A 9797-nucleotide genomic window follows, 5' to 3' on the forward strand; every position below is an offset into this window, starting at 1 on the left:
TATCCCACGTGCACACCGCGCTAGGTGCTGGGGACACAAACGGGCCCCGGGCATGGCTCCGGCTCCCAGCTAGTGAAAAGATGTGCAATTACACACACACACACACACAAATTATGCATAACCATTAGGATAACCATATCATTTCCCTTCCAAACTCAGACATGTCTGAAAGGAAAAGGGGATATTAGAAAAGACTTAATGGAGGTAAATGCATAAGCCAGGACCATCCCAGGAAAAACAGGAGGTACCGTCACACTAACTACAACATGGTAGGATACCTTCAACTATGGAGCCGTTAAAATTTGTCTAAAATTATTTAGTAACCCTGGGAAAGGCTCACAATATAATGTTAAGTGAGAACAACAGGATGAAACCATATATAGAGGCTGAGCATCACTTGGTTAAGAACAAAAAGCAAGATATAATGAGGGACATCCATTGAGTGCGTAGCATGTGCCGGGCACTGCTGTCAACTGCTTTTAGCTAATCCTCTCAACGATTCTATGACGGAAATACTATCGGATCTTTTTTACACACGAACAAACTGAGGCATGAAGAGCTTAAATCACTTGCCTACGGTCTCCCAGCTTGGAAGCAGCAGTGTTAGGACTCAAACCCGTCTGGTTCTAAACCTGTGACCTAGCTACCCCGGGGCATCCATGAGACAGAGACAGGGCAAGAACACAGGTATCGAGGCAGATGTAATAAGAAACTTCTATACTCATTTCCTGTCCCACATCCTCAAGTTCCCCCTCATCATTCAACCAAGCTCGGGCACCAAGATCAAGTTAACCTCCTCATCACCAAACCTTTAAGCCACTTTTCAGGTCCCATAGGCCAGATTCTCTCTACAGCTCTTCCCACTAGTGCACAGCCTAGAAAGGGAATACCTGTTCTCGTGGCTTCTGGGCTGTACTTTCGGGGACTCCATGACCCTCAATATCCCTTTATCCCTTTACCCTTAAGAGGAGAATCCCCATAAAGTTCTGTCTGCCGCCCCCTCGACCCTCCACTCCTCGTGCCGTAGCCCTTAGCAATTCCAGTCTACCTGCGTGCCCTTCTCTGGAACGACGACGTTGAGCTTGAACCCATCCTTTGGTTCTCGAGCGCTCCTGCAGACCGCCTCGACCCCATAAACCAGTCCTCCTGGTCCCGTGACCATCAACTTGACAGTTACCTTCACCTTCACCCTCCTCCTCATCCTCCACTTCCGCTTAGTTCCCGGGCCATACTGAGTCGGACTCTGTTCTCTTCCCATGGTGCCAGCTTCCGCGTCATGACCAACAGCCTTTGCCCATACGTGCGGCCTGTGACCCCACTCATATCCATCCTCCGCTGCATGACAGCTCTGAGTAAAAATGTCCTGCTTCCTGGAAAGCACAGAACGTCTTACGTATTACACGGTGGACTCCCACGTTGGTTGAGGTGGCAGGTTATTGCCTCTTCTCAAGGAATTTCAACCCAACTCTTTATCCTACGTGATGACGTGATGAACTTGAAACTCCCTAGCGTAAGCATTTAAAGCCTTATAGAACCCGATCTGTAGGAGGAAGTTTTCACGTCCTGCATCCGCTTTCCCTTATTCCCCAGAAAAAGCACCCCCTCCCCTTTTCCCTTGGGGAACTGTCCCTCCCATCAATGGTCAACATCTCCCTCACTTCAAGGGTGAACACATGATCCAAGGTGACCCACCCCCATATGGCCATCCCAGTGGACAAAGTCTGTGGCCTCTGAGTAGACAGATGACCCCGTCACGAAGAACTGGAGTCTTCTTCAGGGTTAATTTCAACAGCAGGTAAGGGAGATAGTAAGAATCGTAGGAGCTTTGCTGTCTTTGGGGAAAGGGCCTGTGTGAGAGTAGGATATCAGCACTACCTCTGGACTTTCAGCTGGACAGACTCACGAGCACCTTTTACAAACTCTTGGATCTGGAATGTTTCAGAATTCAGAACTCTCCAGGTGAGACATGTATAACAGGGCCCATAGGCGTATTATATACGCCTCCACTGGCCTCAAGGACACCATTCTCATAAACAAACTCATTAATGTATTTCTGCAACAACAGCAACAAATTGATGCTCTAATTAATGCCAGTTTAGGTCGGGATAGGTTTTGCCATGAAGAAAGCACACATCAGGTAAGGCTTGTCTGCACCCAGGGTTCAGCTGCTGTTTTCAGAACCACACCCAATGGCATGCAGATCTGTTTAAACCAACAGTCCCTGTTTCCTTATCTGATTGTTTATTCGTATTATTTCAGCAGCAGGAGATTGGGTTTTCAACAGTGGCACCTACGAGAGTCCTATCTGTATTCCCATATTCCTATATTTCAATTTTATTTTCCATTACTCCTCCATGTGTACTCACATCTGAGTCAAACGCAAAAGGATAGCACAGGGAATATAGTCAGTAATATTGTAATAATGTCGTATGCTGACGGACAGTGACCACACTTATCAGGGGGACCGCTGGCCGCTGGACATAATTGTTGGATCAACATGTTGTAAATCTGAAACAACTAGAACATCGTATGCAAATAATACTTCAATAAGAAAAAAGACCGTGCTTTGACTTTTCTGCTTCTTCCTTGCGGTCTGTGCCTTATAGACAAAGCTGCCCAACCTAGAGATGGAGGACCTTAGCGGGCTGAATTTCTAGTCTGTTCTCCCCGCCCTATACCTCTGTCCATGGCTCTCAGGGACAAAGTACACATATCACTGTCCTTTCAAGGGAGGCTCAGGACCGACACTGACCCCATCTCCTTGCAGCCCCCACTAGATCCCCAGGGGCAAGCACAAGAATCTAGAAAATCACCAGTCACTCCACTTGCAGAGCCCTGCATCAACCACAAGCTCTTACTTTCCTTCGAGCAGCTTCTGCATCTCCTTCGAGGCCCTGCAAACTACCTGATGCTTTCTGGTCTTATTTCCTTTGTATATTCGTGTTCCTTATTAGGCACGTGATCTCTCAGCAACCCCGCCTCAGCAACCCTGTCGGCTGGCTGGAGCAGGTATTAGGGTCAGGGTCCCCTCTTTGAAAAAGGAGGCAATGAGAGTCGAGTTGGTTAATGAGAGAAAGAGCCCTCCAACTTGCTGACTCCCACTCATGTTTTCTTCCTGACCTCATTGCCCTGCAGGGATTAACCCACAGCGAAGAGTTTATGGGCACTGATTGTCCTTTCTCGCTACCTTTAGATGCAGACATCTAATCTGTTCAAACTGGACAAATACAGCATGAGCAATTCCATTCTAGTGATGTGCATATTTACTTTGGTAAAAATAAAAATTAAGATATATACATTCATATGGATAGGCACGTGTCCAGATATCTGCATACTATCTTTTTGCATGCATGAAGGTCTGTAAGCATTCATTTTTCCCATCCAGGAAGCCAAAGCCTTCTCTATCATTGATTCCAACCTGAATTAGCCAAGTGATCAAGTCTCAAGGCACAGCGATGCCTGGAGATACTTCAGCCTCAGGGAAAAACCCAGACACTGCTTCACATAACTGGAACAGACAGGGCAAATACCCCTCCCTGCCCAGGGGAGCTTTCTGGGGCAGGACTCCCTCCCTTAACCAAAGAGTCAGACATGGCTGGCTCTTTTCCCAGCACACTACTCTGCTTCTCTGGCTGACCTTTAAGGTTAGGACCTCTGGATAGCAGCTCATGAAAGACTGTGATAAGGCAAATTCAGCTGCCTTTGGGTGCACAAAAATGTAGTTTTTCATTTCCAATAGATCCTGAAAATCCCAAGGGCCACATATGAGCCATTCCTGGCCTATGAGGTTAATGCAACAGAACCACCATCATCGGGCCAAGCTCTCTGAATTGCTTTTTTTTTTTTTTTTTTTTCTCCAGTAAAGGTTCTCCTGCTTATGAGAACGAAGCATGTGATAGCTGCTAGCGGAGGTCAGGGCTGAGGTTCTTGGGTGTGAAGGGCCGCTCCGTGCAAATCCAGAAGGATTCCCACCTCAATTTCTTTGACTGTTTACAATGTGCCTAAAAATTCAACTAGGGGGAGCATGGTCCGCTCCCATTCGGCCCGGCAGGCGGGCCGTGTCCCTGCTTGCAATGCCATCCATATGCACCCAGAACCCACTGGCCGCTGTTTACCAACATTTCAATCATCCCATGTTACCCGCAGGTCAGAATTAAACAGCAGAGAGGGAGGCCTTCCGCAGAGCTCTGAACAAAGCTCTTCCTGCTGAAGATATCTGGGAAATGCTGCTTCTAACTTTCCTCATACAAACTACCTTCAGAAGTAAAATGCAAATTCAAATTCAAATACAATCTCACATAATGTACCAAGGTAACGTGCTTTCTAAAATAATCAGTCTTCAGATATTTTTCTCCCCTGTCTTCCATCTCCAGCGAGCTTATCCTATAACATTTAATGGGCTACAAAAAGGATCAACCAGGGAGGAAGCCACCGCCATGGGAAATCAGCCAGAATTGTTTAGAGTCCAACAGAAACTATTTTTTAAGTATTTTATATTGTTAGTTGAAATGGAAAACCATTTTTCCTGTCTACAAAGCTCTGATTTAGCTCTTTTTACTCAGCCATTAAAAATTTATTTTCCTGATCATCACATTTTGCATCTCCCATTTAAAAAAAAAAAAAAAGTCTTCTTTTCGCCCTACCTAAATAAAGTTTGAGTCTCACTGATTTCAGACTCAGATTCAACAAACCTTTTGCTGCAAACCTACCTAGGCACTGAGTGATGCAGAGTCAACTCAGCCTACCGTCTACAGATTCATCATTTTACAGACGGAGGAAGAAGGGCTCCATTAAGTTCACGGACTTGGCTGCTTTCAAAGACCTTGCAAGGGGCATTCCTGGAGCTTCCAAGTCTCTGCTTCCAATGGGAACTCCAGGTAAAATATTTCCCCAGTATTGCTTGCATCTGGCTTTATCCTTCTGGAATCTTGCTCAAGGTAAGTCACACAGTTTGAAGAGAGCTTTTCACTACTGATAATCTCAGTTTGGGATCCAGGATTGTATGCAATTCACAGAAGGATAAACAGCTCTTGCCCACTGCAAACAACCTGCATGAGGAACCTTCCCCCTGAGTTCAAACAACCAGAAATTAAGCCCCATGGTTGGTAGAGTTAGTCCACACAAAGGTTCACAATTAATTTGATGTCAGGTCTTCATTCTTTCTGTCACTGCTACCCTCTGCCCACGATACTGCCAGTTCAAAGAGTCAGATCAGCCATCTGGGAGGGGGGACCAAGGCCTGCCTTCCCTCTGTGTGAGGCCAACAGGCAGGGCCTACTGGAGCCTAGGAAGGCTGGCAGTTGGGGTCGGCAGGGGAAGAAAGGCAGGGCATTCTAGCAAATCAATCACTGAGTGAAATTTGATACACACCTATGTGATGACAACTACTACTACTGATGATGACATCATTTCAGATTTTCAAGGCATCACCATTCACAAGTACTAACGTTAGGCGGAAAACCTCCCAAAACATAATGCTATCTCTGCAGCCAACAAGATAAGCCTCATTCTTCTTCCCTTCCAGGAAGTGGAGTGAGCCCTTCTCACCTGTTTGCTTACTTGCCCTCCTGTTACCCCACATATTCTATTTTTCATGAGCACAAGAGGCACACCTATTCTTTTTCTGTAGAAATCTCAAGGCCAGATATTTTACCTCTGGCCATTCTAAGTGCTAAGATGTTACAGAAAACATCACACAGAAATTCTGAGTAGTAAGAACTGTACCTTTATGGTGGTCAAAAATTCACTACCTTATCCCCCGAAAGATTACACTAAAGCTTTTAATTTATACCACCAAGATATTGAATGACAGCAGTCACAAAAAGAGGTCTCAGTCCCAATTTGTGACCCATGAGGTGGGTACCCCCAAGCCCAAATGGGTAAAACCAGGAGGACATTCCAGAGACATTTGCAAATAAGTCACTACCCTCCATGGAACCTCAGCGGGTTTACTGATGGAAAGAAAGAATAACAAGAGGATGGCTAAAGGGTTAAAAGGTCAAAACAGTAAAGGAAGAATAAGATATTAGTTTGGACCTAACAGTATATGGATAGAGCAGGTGTGAACTCAATTTATGCCCCGAAGACTTAGCATAGGGTTACTCCCCTTTGATCTACAGAGAAAATGCTTCACACTGTAAGACTAGCTGACCTTTTTACACTGGTTATGGCATCAGTTCAAGGGTCCTCCGTAACCTCTGCAAGCACTAAATTTCTTCACTGGCCTTGTAAAAACCACAATAAATAGTGTTGGGGTCATCTGCATGAAAAGTTTCTTCACGTTACTTTTTAGATAAAAAGCCACAGCTCTTCCTTAGAGGGCCCCCTGAAAACACAGTCAGGTGAAGTTACAAGACCCTACAGTGTCTGCTTGTTTGAAGTGGGTTCAGGGACAGAACCTCCTCTCTCACTCTGCTGGGTTCTGCAATATCCAAGTTCTATTGAATGAGTTCATTAAGAAACAGGTACTTCTGCGTTTGCTGGTCATGAAGCTTCTTAGAGTCACCAAGTACAGGTCTGTTTGAACTAAGTGTCTGTGAATTAAAACTGAATGTTTGCTCCCCATCTATTGAGTCACTAAATCAGAATTCAGGGGATTGGAGCTGTTACTTTGTGCCTCCTTCCTCCTGTGGGCTGGGGAGATACCCTAAAAGGGGGATTCATGCAGGAGGAGGACTAGGCCTGAGAGTCCTAGGTCTGAATCATGGTTTTGCCACCTAGCTGGGTGATCCTGAGCAGGTCAACTTCTCCAGGGTCTTGGATGTTGGGGAACAGCCACCCCAAATGCTCATTTTGCCCATTACCAAAAAAAGTGTATATCCAAGACCTTATTTTCTAACTATGTCTCACATATGGGAGATGCTTCCTGTTCGTTGGACCTGAGAGAAGCTTCTCTAGAAAGATTACTAACGAGACCACATTCATTGTCAGGGTTCCCAGTTCCAGACCAGGGACACAACCCAGCACCCAGCTTGAAGCTCCTGTAAAAGGAGGAAGAGACTCTATTTTCTTCTGATGAAGTAAGAAGCTAGGAGAATCCTAACACACCATCAGGATGAACTCTGCCCGGCACTCAGGCAACAAAATCTGGCTGGTTTCCTTTACTTCCTTCAGGGCGTGTATGTAAGATACAGACGTCGGGGTGTGTGTGTGGGGGGGGGGGGGGGTGAGAGAGAGAGAGAGAGAGAGATACAGACCTTGGGTGTGTGTGTGTGTGTGTGTGGAGGGGCGTGGTGGGTGTAGATAAGGACCTAGCCCCTTGCCCTGGCTTCAGCCCTCCACAGGACTGGCTTCTCAGGAACACGTCCTCCCTCTGGACCCGCCGAGCCCCAAACCTCAGGCTCCCGCTCGGTTGAACCCTCCAGCGCTCCCTATCTCCTTCCAGATGTAGTGACGGCAGCCCTGCCTCCAGGCTCAGCGCTGCAGACCCCAGGCAGCCGACGGTTGCAGTGCTCCAGAGCTCTGGTTCATGGCCAAGGAGCGCGACGGCATCAGAACCCATCTGTGCCTTCTTGGCCCCGGGGCACCAGCAGCACCCTCCTCTCCCTTCGCCCTGGCAGAGCACGCAGGGCACGTGCATCCGGAGCTGTCTCCAGAGCCGGTGGGCTGCGAAGGTGCCCCATCACCCTCGCCTTCCGCCCCCAGGCAGAGTCAGGCCAAGGTCTGGCCAGAGCCCCGTCCTCCAGCCAAGCCTAGAGAAATGAGTGAAAGGGATGTGGGTACGGAGCTGGTGCGGGATGATCGGGTCACTTTCTGGGACCGGGGTACGCAGCCCTCTCCGCTCCGATTTCTTGCAGGAAGCAGAGCCGGGAAACCAACACCGTTTAGCTCGGAAGGACCTCTAAATCTGTTCCTTTTCCAATCATACTCATAATCCCATTTAATTCATTGTTCCGCAGACGGGCAGCCCTGCCGAAAGCCCGGGAACGGCACCCCGCAAAAACCCCGCGCCCTGCGGCCGGTCCAACTCTCGCCCCAAAGCGTCACCTCTGGGCCCCGCACGTTCCTATCCGCGGGGAGGCTTGCAGTTCCCCCAGAGCAGAACCCAGTCAGCGGGCCTTGGAAGTTTCCCATCTCCTGTTTCGACCCGGGTCCGAGAGCCCCCCACGCGGATCCCCTGAGAGAGACAAGGAAGCCGGGAGGTCTCCCCCCAGATCTGCGCTCACGCCGGGTCCGGCCCTCTCTTCCCCTCGCTCCGCCTCCCTCCTCCAGTCCCCGCGCCTCCCGCGCCTCCCGAGCCCAGCGGTTCTCCTCCCCAAGAGCAGCAAACTACTTTCTGGGCTAAATTCAGGTTTGAGCAGGAAAGGTTTCCCTTCCTCGCCTTCTCCTCACCCTGGCTCTCAGGAACCGCAAGGAGCGCGCTCACCCCCCCACCCCCCCCAAAGGGCTCAGGCTACCAGGGCTCCCCGACTTCGCAGCCCAAAAGATCCGGTCGGGTCTGAAACCACTACCAGGGAATGCATCCTCCGGAGTTTTCCAGAGACCCTACCTGTGCCTTGTAGCTTGCAAAAAAACCAAAACCAAAACCAAAACAAACAAACAAACAAACAACCCAGCAAGTAAACAAAACCACCCCCGGTAACTTTGGGGAGTGTGTGCGTGTGTGCGTGTGTGTGTGTGTGTGTGTATGAAAGAGAGAGGGAAAAAAATCGGGCAGGAGTTGGGGCAACAGCTGCAAGAGCACATCTGGAAGAGGGGGAAGGGGGTTGACAAGGAAGGGGCCAGAAGCGCGAGGTCGCGGGGGCCTCCCCCCCGGCCCCGGCGGCTTCAGGGCCGAGGACCGGGCCAGCCTGCCGTTACCTGTCCTATGTTGATGAATCCGTACTTGCTGGCGATGCGGTTGGCCTCCGCGAAGCCGCCGGCGATTTTGACTGCCCAGTGGTTGGTGTAGACTCGCGTCCGGCAAACGGGCAGCAGGCAGCCCCCGAGCAGCGCCAGCACGCACAGCAGGTCCAGGCGTCCCGGGCAGCCCCAGCGGCTCCCCCAGCCCATGGCCGCGGCGCCTCTCCGCCTCCCTCGCTCGCTCGCGGACTCCGCGCTGGAGCGGCGCGCACAACTAACTTCTCCGGCCTGGGCCGGCGCGGCGCGCAGACCCCGGCAGCCCCTGGCCGATCCGCAGCAGGCGGCGAGCCCCGGCTGGGAGCAGACGGCGAGCCTCGCGCCGGCTCCTAGACCATCCCTGGGGCTGCGGGGACCTGTGCTCCCTGCCCTCCGGCCCGCGGGGCGATCGGCTGGGGCTCCCCGGCTCGCGCGCAGGAGGCGGCGGAGTGGGGCGGGCGCCCTCCCGCAGTTAGGTCTCGCCGGCTGGGCTCCCGACTCTCCCTCGCTCCTCCCCGGGCCCCGGAGCGCGGCGGAGGCGGCGGTGCAGACGGCGGCCGGGCGCCCCCTCTGCTGGCCTGGGCTCCGAGCGCTCGCTAGCTCGCTCCCTGCGCTCCCTCCGGCTCCGAGCGGCGCGCGAGGAGTGTGAGTGGCAATGGCAGCAGCGCCTGCTCTGCATAAATGACTCCCCCCGCCTCCCTAACACCCCTCCTCTCCCACAGCCCCCTCCTCCTCTCCCTTCTCCGCCCGCCGGAGAGCGGCCGCAGCCAGGCACCAACCAGGTCCTAGCGCCGCCGGGTTCTCGGGGCTGGAACCTCCAAGGGTCCCGGGCTGCAAAAGCGAGTCTTTCCGAAGCGCTGGGAGCAGAGCTCCCGGTGTCGCCGCTCTGCCCCGTTCTCTTCCTTTCCTCCTGGGATTTGAATCGATTTGCCGCCCCTTCCTGAAAGACTTAGGAGATCTACTCCTTAGTGCGAGTCAAG

At 51.1% G+C, this 9797-nt stretch overlaps 1 protein-coding gene across 3 annotated transcripts in view; it reads right to left on the reverse strand.

Moving 5' to 3' along the window:
- The window catches only part of PCSK5 (proprotein convertase subtilisin/kexin type 5), a 452950-nt gene extending 443468 nt beyond the window's left edge, over positions 1-9482 (reverse strand). For 2 of the 3 annotated variants that reach the window (XM_059143276.1, XM_059143274.1), the window contains exon 1: positions 8800-9482. In XM_059143276.1, the coding sequence (XP_058999259.1) occupies positions 8800-8991 (192 nt within the window). In that variant the 5' untranslated portion in view covers positions 8992-9482. The remainder of the gene's footprint in view (positions 1-8799) is intronic. The other variant, XM_059143277.1, reaches the window with a different exon arrangement.
- Positions 9483-9797: the final 315 nt, after the last annotated feature.

Source organism: Mustela lutreola, chromosome 12 (genome assembly GCF_030435805.1).
Source record: "Mustela lutreola isolate mMusLut2 chromosome 12, mMusLut2.pri, whole genome shotgun sequence".
NCBI classification, from domain to species: Eukaryota; Metazoa; Chordata; class Mammalia; order Carnivora; family Mustelidae; genus Mustela; species Mustela lutreola.